The 19,329-nt window shown below is 51.3% G+C and overlaps 1 protein-coding gene across 1 annotated transcript; it reads left to right on the top strand.

Moving 5' to 3' along the window:
* The first annotated feature begins 370 nt into the window (after positions 1-370).
* Positions 371-7,115, top strand: LOC128828573 (potassium voltage-gated channel subfamily V member 2-like). Its single transcript, XM_054013318.1, has 2 exons — positions 371-1,633; positions 6,843-7,115. Exons 1-2 carry the CDS (start codon positions 371-373, stop codon positions 7,113-7,115), a joined length of 1,536 nt encoding a protein of 511 aa, XP_053869293.1.
* The last annotated feature ends 12,214 nt before the right edge of the window (positions 7,116-19,329 follow it).

Below are 19,329 nucleotides of genomic sequence, written 5' to 3' on the forward strand. Positions count from 1 at the left end.
CAAAATGGAGGCAACAAGAAAAAGAATGAAAGAAATGCTTGTATGGAAATAGTTCCTTATATAAAGGGTTAAAATGTCAATCTTATTATTGTCTTAAGGCTCTAGAACTTAGCTGTCTCCGGCCTCCGCAGTATAAGTCCAGTTGTTCAGTCTGATAAGCAATCCGCTTTGTCAGCCCAGCACGGCAGGGGATCAGCACATGAAGCGCTGATGCAGCTTGTGCCCATGGAGGCTGAAGGTGGGGTGCTCTTGATAGCCTCTTTACAAGTATAGGGAGCTTTTCTTAGTCAGCACGCGCCTAATGGAAGCATTACCATGAAATCAAAGCTGTCAACCCTCAGGCTGTCATTTTTGGGATCTCTGATGTGAAATGCCAGGTACCATGAGGCAGCTGGGGAAGAGGCGCGCAAGCCTCTCTGCCAATCTGAAAATCGGGGACCACCATGGGTGTTGTCGGACTCCAGAGGAAGAAGAGGTCTTCTTCCCGTTTGCACAAGACAGTGTGGTGAAGCAGTGGAGCTCCATGCACAATGTGACTGAGAGGAACCAGGAGAAAAGCAAGGCTCCTCCCCGACGGAGCAGATACTTCCTCAACATCAACGTTGGGGGCAAATCTTTCCAGATCGCTTACAAAATGGCTGCCCGTTACCCCATCACCAGAATCGGGAAGCTGGCCATCTCCACGGACCCCATGAAGAAGCTGAAACTTTGTGATGACTACTCGGTGCAGAGGAATGAGTACTTCTTCGACCGAGACCCTTTAATCTTCCATTACATCTTCCACTTTTACCGCAGCGGGGTCCTGTGGATCATGGATGAGCTGTGCCCCACAAACTTTGTGGAGGAAATTGAGTACTGGGGTATCCACCTGAAATATTCCCAGCGGTGCTGCCGGATCCTGTTTGAGGAAAAGCAAGACGAGCTCAAAGAGTACCTGAAAATACAGCGGGAGCTGGAGGCGGAGCTAGAGCCCATGGAGAGGGAGGAGAACTTTGAGGGCAAGTGTCTGGGCGGGTTCCGGAAAGCTGTCTGGAACCTCATTGAGAAACCCTACTCCTCCATCCCTGCTAAGATCATCGCTGTCATGTCCAGCTTCTTTGTGCTGATCTCCATTGTGGGCATGACGCTCAGCACAGTGGAGGAGATGCAGCACAAAACTGGGAAGGCATTCATGGAGCAGCTGGAGACCATCTGTGCCATCTTTTTCACCTCCGAGTACCTCATGCGGCTCATATCCACGGCCACCTTTTCGAAGTTTCTGCGGGCAGCGTTCAGTGCCATTGACCTGGTGGCCATCCTGCCCTTCTACATCCAGATTCTCTTTGAGCACCTGGATGATGGGGATGCACTTTATCATGAGGAGCGGCACAAAATGGAGAGTGTGGGCAAGCTGGGGAAAGTCCTGAAACTCATCAAACTCATGCGGATTTTTCGCATCCTCAAGCTGGCACGTCACTCCACTGGCCTGAGGGCCTTCGGCTTCACCATGCGCCAGTGCTACCAGCAGGTGTGCTGCCTCCTCCTCTTCATCGCCCTGGGTGTTTTCACTTTCTCAGCTTTGATGCACTCCGTGGAACATGATGTCCCCGGCACCAACTTCACCAGCATCCCTGATGCCTGGTGGTGGGCAGCGGTAAGATGCAGTCACCCCGCGTAAAGGGAAATGTGTGGGTGGGGTACACATGGGCAACTGAATCTGCTGGGGCTGAGCTAAGTGCCATAGGAACATTCCCCACCTCTGCTGGCCAGGAGTTTCCCCCAATGTAAGCAGTAACTGCTGGGCTCAGGCCTGAATTCAGAGGCTGCCCAGGCCCCTGCTGACTCTGGAGGGGGAAGTTGGCGACTGGGAGTATGGCAGCGAAGCACAGGGAGCCCCTTGGAAAGCTGCCTGGGTCCCGAAACAAGCCTGGCATCAGGGAGTGAGACACCAGGCTTGGGGGCTCCTGCCTCACAGCATAGGACACTGGCCATGGTGTAAGGGATGCCAAGGTGGGGACAGGCTCTGTGGCACAGCAGTTCAGAGAACTCGAGGATAGTGAGGAGCTGTAGCTGAGACCCAAACCCTGGCAGGGCTAGCGTCTAACCAGGCCGATGTGAACTAGGAACTGAGAGCCTTGTGCCAGGGAGCGCAGGACACTCATGGCCCAGGCACCAGGACCATCCATGCAACACTGGGAACATGCAGAGCACCACGTCTAGTTATTGGGGTAGGGTGCTAAACCCTCAGGATCCAGGGACAGTGAGCATCTGTGGCTGGTACTCATGGCTCCCAGTCCCTAGGACACAGGGAAGGGAGTTCCCGCACGGCGTACAGCAGGCGGGATGGGGCAAGAGAGACACACGCAGCAGTGCCTGGGATCATGCTGGAGAGGAGAGCTGTGTCTGTGGCCACCAGAAAGAGGGGGAGGGTACACCCGGATCAACGTCAGAGCCGGTGACAGGGGACGGAGGGCATGGAGATCAACTATGAAGGGGTTTGGGCCAGGGGTCATGGGGGGAGGGGCACACAAGTCAGATTGCGGCCTGGGGAGAAGGGGGATGCACAGATCAGGATCCCGGGGACTGAGGAAGGTACATGGATATGTCTGGGGCTCATGCAGGGGAAGGGAGATGCATGGCTCAGCCCTGGGTTCATAGGGCCTAAGGGGAAAATGCCCAGCTCAGAACCCAAACACATGGGTCTACGAAGGGGAAACAGATTGGCCTGGGTTTGTGCAGGGGGAGAGCAACACAGGTTGAGCTTGGGTTCATCATGGAGGATATGTGGAGAAACCATTCTGGCCTGAGCTTGGGTGGGGAAGGAGGGGCTCAGACTGGGGCATAGGGAAGGACTCTTGTATTGATAGAAGTTATCTCAGGTCCAGTGGGGTGTTTATAGAACCTTGTGTGGTACGGGGGTCACACCAAGTTATGGCCAGTGATTCCCATGCTAACGAGCACCATTGAAAACCTGCTGACAGCAGGCAGGAAATCAGTTAAAGCACTGGAGACTGAAGAGTTAAGCAGGGCTTTCCTTTCAATAGTTTGCCTCATTCCCTTCCCTGCAGGAGTGTGGTGTCTTCTAGGGGAGAGCCCACAGCTTCCCGCTCTCTTTAGATGGTATTGGAAGTTCCTGTGGGGATGCACATTGGGTCAGAGATTATTCTGAGTTGCTAAAGTCCACTCTTGTCTCTTTCAAAGACAAGAGCTCAAAGGAAAAAGAAAAGATACGAACGCTCAGCTCAGCTGCTGGGAGAATTACAGATGTAGTAGCATGCTCCTATTCTCTCTCTTAGAGCTGGCAAATTTTTACCAGGTTTGGGCTAAAGGGATGTGCAGAGCTGGCCATGAGCTCACAGTCAAAGGTGCTGCTGTCCTGGCCAACTAAATCAGATTCTGATTTGACAGAAGGAAAGAGGCGGGGGTGGGAAAATTCCCTGCCAGTGAGTGGGTGTGATCAGGAATCTCAGGTTTACAGCCCTGGAGTTAACCAGACACATGCAGTGATGGTATCTGAATCTCTGGGCTGGTCTGGTCAGGACATCTGTTAGGGTTAGGAAAGTGGAGGCCCAGCAGTATGATGGTCCATTCTGGGTACCAGGAGAGTGGATGACAGAGCTCACTCCTTGTCATGAAGCAGGAAGTCTACTCCAGCCTGTCAGGCCAAGCTTCAGCAAGTGACCCTCTGAAAATCCATGTCTAGAAATGTTTAGGTGGCAGCAATCTCACCACATCCAAACTGCACAATCAAAACACTGAGTCAGTGATTCTATTTATGTTCCTTTCCCATCATTGGTTTGTTTCCTGTCATTCAAACGCCATCTTGGTTGGTGGGAAAATAGTAATTTTGTGACTCGCCAGTAGCCTTGAAGACCCCCAATGAGTTACTTTATCTGAAGCACGTCTACTTTGTACCAAACTCCTGGGGCCTGGTTTGCTAGTGCTCTGCCATTGCTTTGTGCAGCCATTTCTTTACTCCAGGGCACAGTGGGTGTGAAACTCTGCCCTCCTGATCTGGAGGCATCTGTCACGTACCTTTCACTGGCATGAGCATCGACACAAGGGGCGGGAGATGGGTGGGTGGGAATCAACCCCATGTCTCCTAGAAGCTTTTGAAATAAACCTTTGTCACCACTCACCTGATTTGGGCAGTTAAGGGCTTGGCTACACTTGGAAGTTGTTTCTGATTAAGGTGGAGCGTCGATGTAAAGTGCAATAACTGTGTTAGTTCATTCCAGAATAAGCGTCTACACATGGAGCTCCTTTTTGCGTGTAGACTAGCCCTTGGGGTTTAGACATCTGCAGGACAGAAGCTAAAAAGGGGAGTGTTGTAGCCATGTTGGTCCCAAGCTATTACAGAGCCAAGGTGGCTGAGGTATTATCTTTTATTGGACCAACTTCTGTTGGGGAGAGTGACACGCTTTTGAGCTACACAGAGCTAGACCAAAAGAAGAACAAACTAACTAAAAGTTTATTAACTAGGAAAAAGAAACGAGAGTTATTTGCAAGGTTAAACCAGGTCAGCATACACACCCAAAGGAGATACAGACAGGTTTCAGAAGGTTTCAAATTACTAGAAATTTCTGTAGTAAGCAGACTCTGTATCCTTTGGGGCTAATCCAGACAAAACAGGTGGGGACTCCTTGCTTATGCTTAGAAATCTTGCCCCTCGGAGTACAAGCAGCATCGGAATCCAGTTTCTCCTTGTCAGGAATTTTTATTGCTTCTCCCAGCGTCCAAAGTGATAGAACAAGTGTTGGTGCCTGACTCCTCTTCATGTGAGTGGGGAGGCAGTCAACAAAGCCTATGTCCTTTCGATGTCTTACAATGGCTCATTCCGTTCAAAGGCTCGCTTGTCTGCCGTCTTGTCACTGTACTCCAGTGGTCCCCCAACCTTTCTACCCCATGCTCCCCCCTTACCCCTGTCCCTGCCCACCCCCCAGGAACGGGAGTGGGGCTGCAGCTCCAGGAGAGGGGGGGACTGGACTGGGATAAGGGAGCCAAGGCTGGGGTCACAACTGGGGGCAGGGGCGGGAATGGAGCCCCGGGTGCAGGGCCGGCAGCTAGGGACAGAGCCGGGGCCAGGAGCGCAGCTGGGTGGTGCTCCCTCCCTGCCCCCTGTTGTGGCTGGCTGGCTCAGGCACCAGCTACACACCCATCTGTAAAAGATTGTTTACATAGTTTCAGGGCAACTGGTCCCTCCAGGTCTTCTACTCTTAGGCTTTTGACTCCCAGCCATCACCTCTCTTTGGAGGAGACCCACGTCTCACTCCCTCCTGACTGGGGTATTTCCAGGCTGCACAGTTCCCTGCCTACATTGTGATATCCCCAGCAAGCCAGACTGTGCTTTGCTTTCTCTCCAGAGGCGATGACCAGTGTTTTGCCTGCAGTCACAAGTTACCACACAACTCTTTCTAAGCAAGCACCTTTATTCTTATGGTGAAAGCATTACAGAGAAAACACATTAAAAACAGTAGAAGAACCTACACGCATCCTGAAAAGCTTACGAGAGATCATCCCCCAACTCCAAACGTGGGCTCTGGTGGGAGTCAGTACTTCAAACCCCACGGCTGAGTTTTCCCCATGGTTACAATTTCATAACTGTCTCGGATTCAGAACCAGAGCACCGGCTAGGCAGTTCAGCCATTTCTTTACATAGCTCGGCCTTTGAGCTTCAGTCTCCAGAAACAGGTAACAACAAATAATCACCCTTTCTTTAGGACATAGCTAAGTCCATTCATGCCTGGCACATTTTCAATATAGTCCTTTGAACTCCTAAGTCTCACATCTGTCACATCTCCCCCTAGAGAGATTACATCCAATCCAGGCCCATCCTAAAACAAAGCCATTCAGTTAATACAGTGGACCCCAAACATACTTAAACTTAAGTGGATAATGTCTCCCAAGGATAAGCAGGAAATTGCCATACCTGTCACAGTTGTGATAAAGAGCACAGTGAGCAATTGTTCTTCATGTTCACGAGAGAAGGACAAGAGGATTTGGCTTGGTGTACAGCCAGGGAGCTCTAGGCTGGAAATTCGGAAAAACTTGCTACCTCTCAGGGTAGTTAAGCACTGGACAGGTTACGAAGGGAGGGTGTGGAATCCCCGTCTATGGAGGGTTTTAAGAACAGGCTGAACAGACACCTGTCAGGGATGGTCTAGGTTTACTCAATGCTGCCTCAGTGGAGGGGGATGGACTAGATGACCCCTTGAGGCCCCTGATTCTATAACTATCAGCACTCGAGGGATTTAGCCATTTTCCTCTTTGCAATGTGAGCAGGTTAGCAGCCTGAGTGTCCCAGCTAGCCTGAGTGTGAGGGGTTTGTGTGTGGAGAGGAGGGGGTTAGGGACAGCATCCAGGCAAGAGCCCACCTAACTCTTCATTGAAGACCTTCCCAGGAATTTGGGTCAGAGAAGGGGAACTCATGGATTGGTGAGTAGCTTTGAGGGCAGAGGGGGTGACACATGGGTTGATGCCTGGACCCCCAGGGCTGAGAGAGAACATGGTCTGGTGCCCAGGTGGTAGGGATAAGGGTGACATGGGATAGTGCGTAACGGTGAGAGGGACAGACAAGCTGGGGGGAGGGGTAACAGGGTGAGGCAGACCCTCAAACTGGTTGCAGGGTTGGGCCTAGGGGTGACACCTGGAGTGGTGCCCAGCTTGGGTGAGTGGGGGGAAAGGACCCTGGAGGACTGTGACTCAGCTGTCAGGTGCAGGACGCAGGATCAGGCTGTGGGAGTGGGGATGGGGTGAGTTTCTCAGTGGTGGGGCCTGGCTCAGAAGCTGAGCAGTCCCGGAGGAGCTTGCTGGGATGTGAGCTCAGGGGGGTTGATCATTTCCTTCTCTCAACCCCCTTCCAGGTCAGTCTGTCCACAGTGGGCTATGGAGACACAGTGCCTGACACGGTGCTGGGCCGGATGGTGGCATTCGGGTGCATCTCCTTCGGCATCATTCTCAATGGGATGCCCATCTCCATCCTCTACAACAAGTTCTCTGATTACTACGCCAAGCTGAAAGCCCATGAGAATGAGACCAGCCTCACACTCAAGTTCACCAAGAAGATTCGCTTTAAGGAGCGAGCCCTGAGAAAGTTGGCTGAGTGCTGCAGTGGTGACGCCCATATCCACGGCTGAATGGGCCACCCCATGGGTCACGTGACTGGTCTACTCGAGCACCCACCAGGCCACCTGACTTCCTGCCTAGACACACACCCCCACCACCACCACCAGCAGGGCCATCCAACATGGCTACCCCACTCACCACCCAACCCGCCCGACCTGGGTAACAGAACTCCCAACCTGACTACCCGACTACCCCCCCCCAAATCAACTCGGTCACCAGACCTCCCAGCCTGGCTACCCCACCTCCAACCTTGACACACACTCAGCTAGACCATCCGACATGGATACTCCACCCTACAACTAGGCCATCCATCTGGGTAGGCTAGACACTCAGCCCCCTTGCCCAAGTAGGCTTCCTGGAATTGTCCACCTAGTTCCTTGGCCTGGCCACTTCACCTCCAGGGAACATGCACATTCGCTGTGAGGGAGTGAGAGCAGCAGGTTAGGCTGGTGTTTGCAACGTGATACGACTGCAAAACTGTCCAGGCCGTTTGTAGGGAGGAAGCAGGGAGGCGACCGAGCTTCTGCTGTGACCTGCTTGGAATGTCACGCTCATTCCTGGACAGCACAGTCCCAGGGACAGACTGTCAATGGGGCAGGAGCTCAGAGAAGAGCAACAACAAGGACCCAGGGGCTGGAGGGATGGAATGTGGGGCACAGCTGAAGCTGCCCGGCTTGGCTCAGGGAGTTGGGTAGGGCCTGAGAATGTGCTCCAAGCTGTGAGAGGAAGCAGGGAATTAATGTGACCCCTGGAGGGAGTGGGGCACAATTAGGCTGAATGGAGGAACATTCCCCAGCAGTCAGATGTGTCAGGCCGAGACCTGGTCACCCCCCAGGAAAGCGTGGAAGCTCCACTGCTGCTGACACAACTAGATGCAGGGCTGGCTCTGGCTTTTTTGCCACCCCAAGCAAAAAACAAAACAAACAAACCAACCCGTGGGGCGGCCGGAGCCAGGGTGCAGGGGGACTCCCTGTGCTGCAGACGTGCAGCAGAGTGCACGCACGGTCTAGCGGGGAGGAGGGGGAGGGAGCGGGGAGGAGAGAGAGAAGGGGGGCAGCCAGGGCTTCAGCGGGGCGCTCACCACGCGGCCCCGACCACCGTGCCGCCTGCCGGGAGGGCTCCGCACCGCTCCAGTCGGCTGGGAGGGAAGAACACGGGCTGCCATGCCAAGTTTGCTGCAGGGCACTCCCCTCCTCCGCCCCCTACAGGGCGGCCGGAGCAGCAAACCAAAAAGAAAAAGAAAAAAAAAGGGCGGCTGGAATGCCACCCCTTGGAATCTGCCGCCCCAAGCACGAGCTTGCTCGGCTGGTGCCTGGAGCTGGCCCTGACTAGATGAGACAAAGCCGGTAGGATATGCTGCCAAGGGCTGCTCTGCCCTGGGCCCCAGGGGCTGATGGGACATCAAAGGTCTTTTCTAGCTCTCGTGCCCCAGGCAGAACCCAATGGATGCCACTGAGAAATCGTGTCTCTTCCTCAAAGAAGCTTTTACAATTGGAGCGCCGAGCCTGGGCCATGGCACAGGGGAAGAGCCGCAGAGCGGGAAGCAGGAGGGGGTGCAGTGTGGGCGGGGCCATGTCTGGCTGGTTGGGGAGGCTGAGCCTATGATACCCACCGCCCATGCTGGTGGGGGCAGCGGTGGTGCCTGCTGAGCTCTTCGGCAAACTCGCTTTTGGGGGGGCTGTTCTCACACTGCTACTCGGTTGGCTCCTGGGAAATCTGTCTGTTGGAGGGCTGAGCCTGAGACTGTAGCAGCAGGAATGTTCATCCAATAAAACAGAATAGGACAGTGTGTCATATTCACTTGCAAATGTCTCTGTACTGTACCAGGGAGAGCGGGTTGGCAGAGCCAGTACTGTCTTTAGATTAGCCAGGGGAAGCTGTTTGCAGACATTGGTCATGAGAGATTTTGCAAATTCGAACATAGATTCCCTTCATAGTCTGCCTTCTATGGACCCTGGGCTGAATGTTTTACAAGGTACCTGCTGCATTCGTGGGAAGATCTCTTCTTTTGGTGCAAGAGTCCAGTGCTCTGTCTGGGTGCTGTGTCTGGGGGTGGCTGCTCATGGCCCAGTGTAGAGTGGTGCTTGTGCTTTAAACTCTTGGTTGTGCAGACTCAGCTGTCCTTATGTAGTGGGGGGTGAGGGGGCTCAGCTGCACACTTTCCTGCATCTTCCTTGTGCGGGAGGAGATTTTCTATAATGGCCAAACCTTGAAGCATTAGTGAGTAACTCAGAAAGTTCACACACTTATAATGCCAAAACTACTCCAGCTGGAAACCACAAACCTGTTGAGTTATGGGCAGGGCCGGCTCCACCTTTTTTGCCGCCCAGTGGCGAAGGGAAAAAAAAAAAAGCCGCGATCAGCGGTACTTCGGCAGCAGTGCTACCACACCACTTCATTCTTTGGCGGCAATTCGGCAGCCGGTCCTTCCCTCCCAGAGGGACCCGCTGCCGAATTGCTGCCGAAGACCTGGACGTGCCGCCCCAAGCACCTGCTTCCTGTGCTGGTGCCTGGAGCCGGCCCTGGTTATGGGCCCCATCAGGGAATAAACCTCATGCTAAGTGTAAAGAAAATTGGTTTGGTGTTTCCTTTTCTTTAATTTTTATTCAACAAAACAATAGCTATACAAGAAAAAATACAAATCATAAATCAGAGTTTGCCATAAAGCCATTGCTGTTGGCCACAGAATACATCTCTCAGCAGAGATCTCCTGATTCTGATCAGCAGAAAAATCAGTAAGATTTTCCAGGGTTTGGGATATTTTCTATGGGCCCAGTTTGGCCACCTGTACATGAGGTAGTACCTTTCCTCACAGTGGCTACTCACTGCTCAGCAAATGGGTACCAGGCTCTCTCTAGCCACATATAGGGCCAGTTTTTGCTCACTTGAACACAGCTGTGCAGGGAGCTAAGGGTTCCCAATGCTCACAATTTTACTGCATGCTTCCTGATAAATGGTGTTTAAAGTGCCAGCTCTGGGTACGTGGTGATTACACGAGAATCTCAGCTTGTAGCCAAGTTAAAACCTTGATAATGCCAACCCTAAAGTCTCACCTCCCAGAAGGCAAATAAAGGAACCCAGAATTTATCATTAAAAAAATCTCATGATTTTGAAGAGAATCTTGTGATTGGGGAGATCTAACTTGTGAGTTTTGAGGCTGGTGACACTGAGGGGAAATACCTGCTGCTCACTCGGCCTCTGCCACAGGTGGGGGCGGGGGAGGAGAGGGAATGCTCAGCCTTTCCCCATTCCCCCAATTAACTGGCCAGTGGAGGGGAGCTGGTGTGAAGGGGCAAATAACCTGCTTCCTTTTAGGACTGCAGTAGTTTACTCTCCGCAGAGCCAAAGGGGGGGCAGGGAAGGAGTTGTGACTGAGTAACCAGACACTCTGGGCTCCCACCCTCTCTGGCTCAGTCTAGCCCTTAATGCAGCGCTATGCTGCTTGTGCGATGTAGCTCAAATCTCCCCCTTTCTTCAAGGGCACAAACCATTTGCTGAATGAAATATACTGGGGAAGGGTCCCAGTGTCACAGCAGTGAGGAGTGGCTTCCTAAGGAGGAGACAGAATAGATCTGCCCTGAATCTATTGTGTTATGCGCTAGTACCCAACCCCGGGGGGAGATTAATTTTGCTGCTAAGATTACCCCATGGAGCAGAGATCAAACCTACAACCCCTGGACTTCGAAGGCTGAACTTTTTCTATAGCTTGAGCTATAAAACCCCCTTTGCTAGTTCCTCCCGTAGCAGGGGCAGTGACTGCCCAAATGTGGGACATCGCTACACTGTGTGGGGGTGGATCACACAGGGAATGACCTTTGCCCTCCAAGGGATTTCACAGGTGCACGACTTTGCAAGGCCAACTCCAAAGATTAAAACACTCATGGAATTGGACCCAAAACACAGGAGAGGGGAAAAACCCCAGGAACTGCAGGAGGGGGCACAGAACTAGCCTGGGGCTCGGAGGCAGAACGGATGGGGTGCGTGTGAAGGGACAGAATTAATTTATGGACAGGGGGTGGGATCCTGCAGCAGAGGCCAATATTGCCTTAGTAAATTTGGGTGCACTGGCAACCCCAATTACCACCTACATGTGGGGGGTTGGCATGGGGAGATCAAAGGACCAAACTCTACAATATTATTATGAATTTCAAAGGGGTTGAACAAGTGCCCAAAGTCACCACAGTGGGGATCAAAATCAATGTGATGAACCTGCAGGAACCTACCATTCCCACCAACCTGTTCCCCAAGGACCTGGGACCCTCCAAAGGGGACCCACATCTACATAAGAACGGCCATACTGGGTCAAACCAAAGGTACATCTAGCCCAGCATCCTATCTGCCGACAGTGGTCAATGTCAAGTGCCCAGAGGGAATGAACAGAACAGGGAATCATCAAGTGATCCATCCCCTGTCGCTCATTCTCAGCTTCTGGCACACACAGGTTAGGACACCATCCCTGCCCATCCTGGCTAATAGCCATTGATAGACCTGTCCTGTCCTCCATTAATTTATCTAGTTCTTTTTCGAACCCTATTATAGCCTTGGCCTTCACAACATCCTCTGGCAAAGAGTTTCACAGGTTGACTGTGCATTGTGTGAAGAAATACTTCCTTTTGTTCGTTTTAAACCACCTGCCTATTAATTTCATTTGGTGACCTCTAGTTCTTGTGTTATGAAAAGGAGTAAATAACACTTCCTTATTTACTTTCTCCACACCAGTCATGATTTTATAGACCTCAGTCATATCCCCTCTTAGTCATCTCTTTTCCAAGCTGAAAAGTCCCAGTCTTATTAATCTCTCCTCATACAGAAGCCGTTCTATACCCCTAATCATTTTTTTTGCCCTTTTCTGAACCCTTTCCAATTCCAATATATCTTTTTTGAGCTGGGGCAACCACATCTGCACACAGTATTCAAGATGTGGGCGTACCACGGATTTATTTAGAGGCAATATATTTTCTGTCTTAGGCCTTGTCTACACTACGAGAGTAGTTCGATTTTACTTAAATCGAATTTTTGGAATCGATATTGCAAAGTCGAACATGTGTGTCCACACTAAGGACAGTAATTCGACTTTGTGAGTCCACACTAACGGGGAAAGCGTCGACATTGGAAGCTGTGCACTGTGGGCAGCTATCCCACAGTTCCCGGAGTCCCCGCTGCCCATTGGAATTCTGGGTGGAGCCGCAAATGCCTTCTGGGTAAAAAAAATGTGTCCAGGGTGCTTTTGGGTAACTGTCGTCATCCGTCCATCACTCCCGCCCTCCCTCCCTGAAAGCGCCGGCGGGAAATCAGTTCGCGCACTTTTCTAGTCAGTGACAGCGCGGACGCCACAGCACTGCGAGCATGGAGCACACTGCGACCATCGCTGCAGTTGTGGCCGCTCTCAACGCCTCGCAGCTTATCATACACCTTTCCCTGAGGCAGATGCAGATAAGTCAGGCGAGGAGGCTACGTCACCGCGGTGATGGCCTGAAGTCCGAGAGTAGCACAGACCTCTCAGAAAGCAGGGGACCCAGCGCCGAGGACATCACGGTCGCAATGGGTCATGTTGATGCCGTGGAACGGCGATTCTGGGCACGGGAAACAAGCACTGAGTGGTGGGACCGCATAGTGCTGCAGGTCTGGGATGAATCCCAGTGACTGCGAAACTTTCGCATGCGGAAGGGAACTTTCCTGGAACTTTGTGAGTTGCTGTCCCCTGCCCTGAAGCGCAATGACACCCGGATGCGAGTAGCCCTGACTGTCCAGAAGCGAGTGGCCATAGCCCTCTGGAAGCTTGCAACGCCAGACAGCTACCGGTCAGTCGCGAACCAGTTTGGGGTGGGCAAATCTACTGTGGGGGTTGTTGTGATGCAAGTAGCCAAGGCAATCGTTGATGTACTGCTGCCAAAGGTAGTGACCCTGGGAAACGTGGAGGCGATCATAGATGGCTTCGCAGCGATGGGATTCCCAAACTGCGGTGGGGCCATAGATGGAACTCACATTCCTATCCTGGCACCGGACCACCAGGCCAGCCAGTACATTAACAGAAAGGGCTACTTTTCCATGGTGCTGCAAGCACTGGTGGACCACAGGGGACGTTTTACAAACATCTACGTCGGATGGCCAGGCAAGGTTCATGACGCTCGTGTTTTCAGGAACTCTGGTCTGTTTAGACGGCTGCAGCAAGGTATTTACTTCCCGGACCACAAAATAACTGTTGGGGATGTGGAGATGCCTATAGTCATCCTCGGGGACCCAGCCTACCCGCTAATGCCCTGGCTCATGAAGCCCTATACTGGCGCCCTGGACAGTGAAAAAGAACTCTTCAACTACCGGCTGAGCAAGTGCAGAATGGTGGTGGAGTGTGCTTTTGGCCGTCTCAAGGGGAGATGGAGAAGCTTGCTGACTCGCTGTGATCTCAGCGAAACCAATATCCCCATTGTTATAGCAGCTTGCTGTGTGCTCCACAATCTCTGTGAGAGCAAGGGGGAGACCTTTATGGCGGGGTGGGAGGTTGAGGAAAATAGCCTGGCTTCTGATTACGCACAGCCAGACAGCCGGGCGATTAGAAGAGACCAGCGGGACGCGCTGTGCATCCGGGAGGCTTTGAAAGCTAAGTTCCTGAGTGAGCAGGGTAACCTGTGACTGTAAAGTTTGTGTACAGAGAAGCCGAACCTGCCCCCGTTTCTTTACCCAGTTTATGTTGACTATCCTCTCCAGTTACATACCCCCTTCTCCCCCCCTTCCAACACACGTTTCGAAATAAAATCAGTTCTACTTTGTTAATGAACACCGTTTTCTTTACTACTGTTTTCGCGGGAATTTTTTAAAACTGGGACGCGGATTGTGGTGCGGAGCGGGTGTAGTGTAGTGACGCAAAGAAAGCTTCTAAACTCAAGGATTGACAGGCTCCGCTGTGGTGGGCTGGTTCTTTCAACGGAGCCTGTCACCCCTCCTGATCGGGACTGTGTGTATGGGGGGGCTATGTGACTTTGTGGCAGGGGGAGGACGGTTACAGATCTCCTGCTGTGTGGCTCTGTGATCCTGCATAAGGACCGCCGCTTAAGATCTGTAACTGCCCTCCCCCGCCACAAAGTCACAGAGCAACCCACCCCCCACTACAGAACATGAAAACCACCTCCCAGACTGACCAGGGCAACTAGTCACTGCACTGTGTATGTGCCCTGCTGCTGTACCTGCCCCCGCCTATGTACCCTGCCAAAGGTGACTGTCCTGTCCAATTACCATCCCCCTTTCCCCCCTCCTCCAAAAGAACATGATGGAAACATTAGTTAACAGAAACATATTTTTTATTATCAACTACACATGGAACTGGGAGGTGAAACTTGGACGGGGGCTTGTGTCAGGCGGGAAGGAAAGAACTTGTCAAATTTTGGGGAATGAGAGCCTTCTGCTACTAGAGCTCTCTGCAGGGGTGGAGTGAGAGTTGGCGTGGACTCTGCCGCCTCTCCTTCTGTGCACTTTGGGTGAGGGGGGTATGGGACTTGGTGGCGGGGGAGGGCGGTTAGAGATGGACTGCAGTGGGGCTCTGTCCTCCTGCAGAACATCCACAAGGCGCCGGAGCGTGTCCGTTTGCTCCCTCAGTAGTCCAAGCAGGGTTTGAGTCGCCTGCTGGTCTTCCTGCCGCCACCTCTCCTCCCGATCCATGTTTGCTTGCTGCATTTGGGACAAGTTCTCCCGCCACTGGGTCTGCTGTGCTGCCTGGGCTCGGGAGCAGGCCATAAACTCTGAGAACATGTCCTCCCGTGTCCTCTTCTTCCTATGCCTAATCCTCGCTAGCCTCTGGGAGTGTGATGCCAGGCTAGGTTGTGAGACAGTCGCAGATGGGGCTGTGGGAATGGGAAAAAGGGAGTGAATTCCTCAGAAAGATAAATGTAGTTGTGAACAAAGAACATAGTCTTTCTCTGTGAACAAGACCATGCACAGCACCTATCACATGCGCACTCAGCACAAGGTCGAATTCTCGGCCTTCGCATTCAGTGCCTGGGGTCTTGCACAGCACATTTGAGAACCGTGTCAGGACAACGGAATTTCTGTTGCAGGCAGACATGGTAAGCCGTAGACTCGTGGCAGCTTAAAACTTTAATATTAGCAATGGCCTCATTTCACATTGAAATCAATGTCGGTCCCTGCTGCCAGCAATCCGGCAAGCAGGAACTCTGCTCCTGTCCCACACCCTCGCGGCTGTCCCCGGGAACGATCCCTTTCGGCTGCCCCTCTCCCGCCTCCACCGCGTGGCTGCAAACCAGCGGTTACAGTTCTGTAAAGGAACGGTAAAGCAGTCCCAACACTAACATTCCCCTACCTCATTCAAAGCAGGTCACCATGAGCGACATCACCCTCATGAGGATCTCTGACAGCGAGAAAGAGAGAATGCTCCGGGAAAGCCTCCAAAGACCAGGGCCGTATGCCGCCCTGCTGTGCAGAGCAATGATTCCCGAGTACTTGCTTGTCTCGTGGCGCGGCAACGTGTCGTACTACGGAGGACCCAATAAGGCCGCTCTCCCCAGGAACCTAATGCAACGGATTTCCAATTACCTCCAGGAGAGCTTCCTTGAGATGTCACAGGAGGATATCTGCTCTATCCCCGGACATATAGACCGCATTTTACTCTAGCTGCTGTAGCAGTGACTAAACAGTAGAGCGGCTTGGGCAGGACAATCATGCAAAACTGGACATTGCTAGATTTTTTTTTCAATAGTTGCACTGCCCATGACTGAACCGTTAAGCGCCTAGGGCAAACTAATCATGAGAAACCCATTTTTTTAATTGTTAATATTCCTGTTCTGTTAAAAATAAATGTTTAGATGTTTACAACACTTACTGGCTGATCCTTCCCCAGATTCTGTGTCCGGGGTAACGGCTGGGGACGGTTGGTAGGGGATCTCTGTAAGGGTGATGAAGAGATCCTGGCTGTCGGGGAAACCAGCGTTGTGAGTGCTGTCGACTGCCTCGTCCACCTCTTCTCCTTCCTCATCTTCCCCGTCCGCTAACATGTCCGAGGATCCGGCCGTGGACAATATCCCATCCTCAGAGTCCACGGTCACTGGTGGGGTAGTGGTGGCGGCCGCACCTAGGATGGAATGCAGTGCCTCGTAGAAACGGGATGTCTGGGGATGGGATCCGGAGCGTCCGTTTGCCTCTTTGGTCTTCTGGTAGCCTTGTCTCAGCTCCTTGATTTTTACGCGGCACTGCGTTGCATCCCGGCTGTATCCTCTCTCTGACATGTCTTTAGAGATCTTCTCGTAGATCTTTGCATTCCGTTTCTTGGAGCGCAGCTCGGAAAGCACGGACTCATCACCCCACACAGCGATGAGATCCAAGACTTCCCGATCAGTCCATGCTGGGGCCCTCTTTCTATTCTGAGATTGCACGGCCATCACTGCTGGAGAGCTCTGCATCATTGCCAGTGCTGCTGAGCTCGCCACAATGTCCAGACAGGAAATGAGATTCAAACTGGCCAGACAGGAAAAGGAATTCAAATTCAAATTTTCCCGGGGCTTTTCCTGTGTGGCTGTTCAGAGCATCCGAGCTCGTACTGCTGTCCAGAGCGTCAACAGAGTGGTGCACTGTGGGATAGCTCCCGGAGCTATTAGCGTCGATTTCCATCCACACCTAGCCTAATTCGACATGGCCATGTCGAATTTAGCGCTACTCCCCTCGTCGGGGAGGAGTACAGAAGTCGAATTAAAGAGACCTCTATATCGAACTAAATACCTTCGCGGTGTGGACGGGTGCAGGGTTAATTCGATGTAACGGCGCTAACTTCGACATAAACGCCTAGTGTAGACCAGGCCTTATTATCTATCCCTTTCTTAATGATTCCTAACATCTGTTCACTTTTTTGACTGCCGCTGAACATTGAGTGGATGTTTTCAAAGAACTATCCACAATGACGCCAAGATCTCTTCCTTGAGTGGTAGCAGCTAATTTAGACCCCACCATTGTATATGTATAGTTAGGATTATGTTTTCCAATGTGCATTACTTTGCATTTATCAACATTAAATTTCATCTGCCATTTTGTTGCCCAGTCACCCAGTTTTGAGAGATCCTTTTGTAGCTCTTCGCAGTCTGCCTGGGACTTAACTATCTTGAGTAGTTTTGTATCATCTGCAAATTTTGCCACCTCACTGTTTACCCCTTTTTCCAGATCATTTATGAATATGTTAAATATGACTGGGCCCAGTACAGATCCCTGGGGGACACCACTATTTACCTCTCTCCATTCTGAAAACTGACCATTTATTTCTAGCCTTTGTTTCCTGTCTTTTAACCAGTTGCTGATCCAGGAGAGAACCTTCCCTCTTATCCCATGACTGCTTATTTTGCTTAAGAGCCTTTGTTGAGGGACCTTGTCAAAGGCTTTCTGAAAATCTAAGTACACTATGTCCACTGGATCCCCCTTGTCCACTTGCTTGTTGACCCCCTCAAAGAATTCTAGCAGATTGGTGAGGCATGATTTCCCTTTACAAAAACCATGTTGACTCTTCCCAAAAATTTATGTTCATCTATGTGTCTGGCAATTTGTTCTTGACTATAGTTTCAACCAGTTTGCCTGGTACTGAAGTCAGGTCCCTGTAATTGCTGGGATCACCGCTGGAGCCCTTTTTAAAAATTGGCATCACATTAGCTATCCTCCAGTCATTTGGTACAGAAGCTGATTTAAATGATAGGTTACATACTATAGTTAGTAGTTCTGCAATTTCACATTTGAGTTCCTTCAGAACTCTTGGGGGAATACTATCTGGTCCCGGTGACTTATTACTCTTTAGTTTATCAATTTGTTCCAAAGCTTCCTCTAATGACACCTCAATTTGGGACAGTTCCTCAGATGTGTCACCCAAAAAGAATGGCTCAGGTGTGGGAATCTCCCTCACATCCTCAACAGTGAAGACCAATACAAAGAATTCATTTAGTTTCTCCGCAATGGCCTTATCGTCCTTGAGTGCTCCTTTAGCATCTCGAGTGTTTAGTGGCCCCACTGGTTGTTTTGCAGGCTTCCTGCTTCTGATGTACTTAAAAAAAAAAATTGCTATTACTTTTTGAGTCTTTGGCTAGCTGTTCTTCAAATTCTTTTTTGGTCTTCTTAATTACATTTTTACACTTCATTTGCCAGAGTTTATGCTCCTTTCTCTTTTCCTCATTAGGATTTAACTTCCACTTTTTAAAGGATGCCTTTTTGCTTCTCACTGCTTCTTTTACTTTGTTGTTTAGCCACGGTGGCACTTTGATTCTTTTTCTATGTTTTTAATGTGGGGTATACATTTAAGTTGCACCTCTGTTATGGTGTCTTTAAAAAGTTTCCAAGCTGCTTGCAGGCATTTCACTTTTGGTGCTGAACTTTTTAATTTCTCAAAAAGAACAGGAGTACTTAAGAAGTGGGCTGTAGCCCACGAAAGCTTATGCTCAAATAAATGTGTTAGTCTCTAAGGTGCCACAAGTACTCCTGTTCTTTCTGTGGATACAGACTAACACGGATGCTACTCTGAAACCTTTTTAATTTCTGTTTAACTAACTTCTTCATTTTTGTGTAGTCCTCCTTTCTGAAATTAAATGCTACAGTGTTGGGCTGCTGTGGTGTTTTTCCCGCCACGGGGATGTTAAATTGAATATATTATGGTACCCAATTATATTATGTACCCATTCCCCTGGCGGCAGAAACTCAATGGAAAAACCCTGACCCAGGAATGACCCTGGTGCTTGGCTGGGCTGCACAGATATTTATGGGGGGGCCAGGGGCAAAATCTGAAACTGAGCCCCCACCCCCCGCTTCCAAAAAAATTACTGCTGAGAGAAGACCAGGGGACTGGGGAGCAAGCCCAGCCCGCACTCACCCCACAGCATCCCTTCCTGGCCTGCTGGGCTTCATCCGGCTTCCTGCTCTGGGCGCTGCCACATGACGAAGGGGCCACCAGGCAAACCTGAGTGGCTCTGTGATTTCGTGTGTCAGGTCACAGTGCCACTCAGTTTGGGGCCCTCTCAAAGGTGGGGGCAGAGGGCAAATTTGCTTGGGGAAGTGGCAGCTGCATAGCATGCCTTGAGAAGCAGGGAAAACTGCCAGAGAGCTGTGTCCAGAGCCAGCTACAGCAGAATCCAGGGAAACACATGAAAAAGGGTGTGACAGCTGGGTATCAGTGCAGACACAGGTGTGAACAGGGTGTGATGGCTTGGCATCAGGGCAGATGTGGGTGTGAATGGGGTGGGACAACTGGACATC

Source organism: Malaclemys terrapin, chromosome 24 (genome assembly GCF_027887155.1).
Source record: "Malaclemys terrapin pileata isolate rMalTer1 chromosome 24, rMalTer1.hap1, whole genome shotgun sequence".
NCBI classification, from domain to species: Eukaryota; Metazoa; Chordata; order Testudines; family Emydidae; genus Malaclemys; species Malaclemys terrapin.

Bases quoted from the DNA above. Each gene is read 5' to 3' on its own strand.
- LOC128828573 (XM_054013318.1), top strand. From the start codon at position 371: ATGCCAGGTACCATGAGGCAGCTGGGGAAGAGGCGCGCAAGCCTCTCT. The intron at 1,634-6,842 runs GTAAGATGCAGT...ACCCCCTTCCAG, and splicing joins ATGCCTGGTGGTGGGCAGCG to GTCAGTCTGTCCACAGTGGG.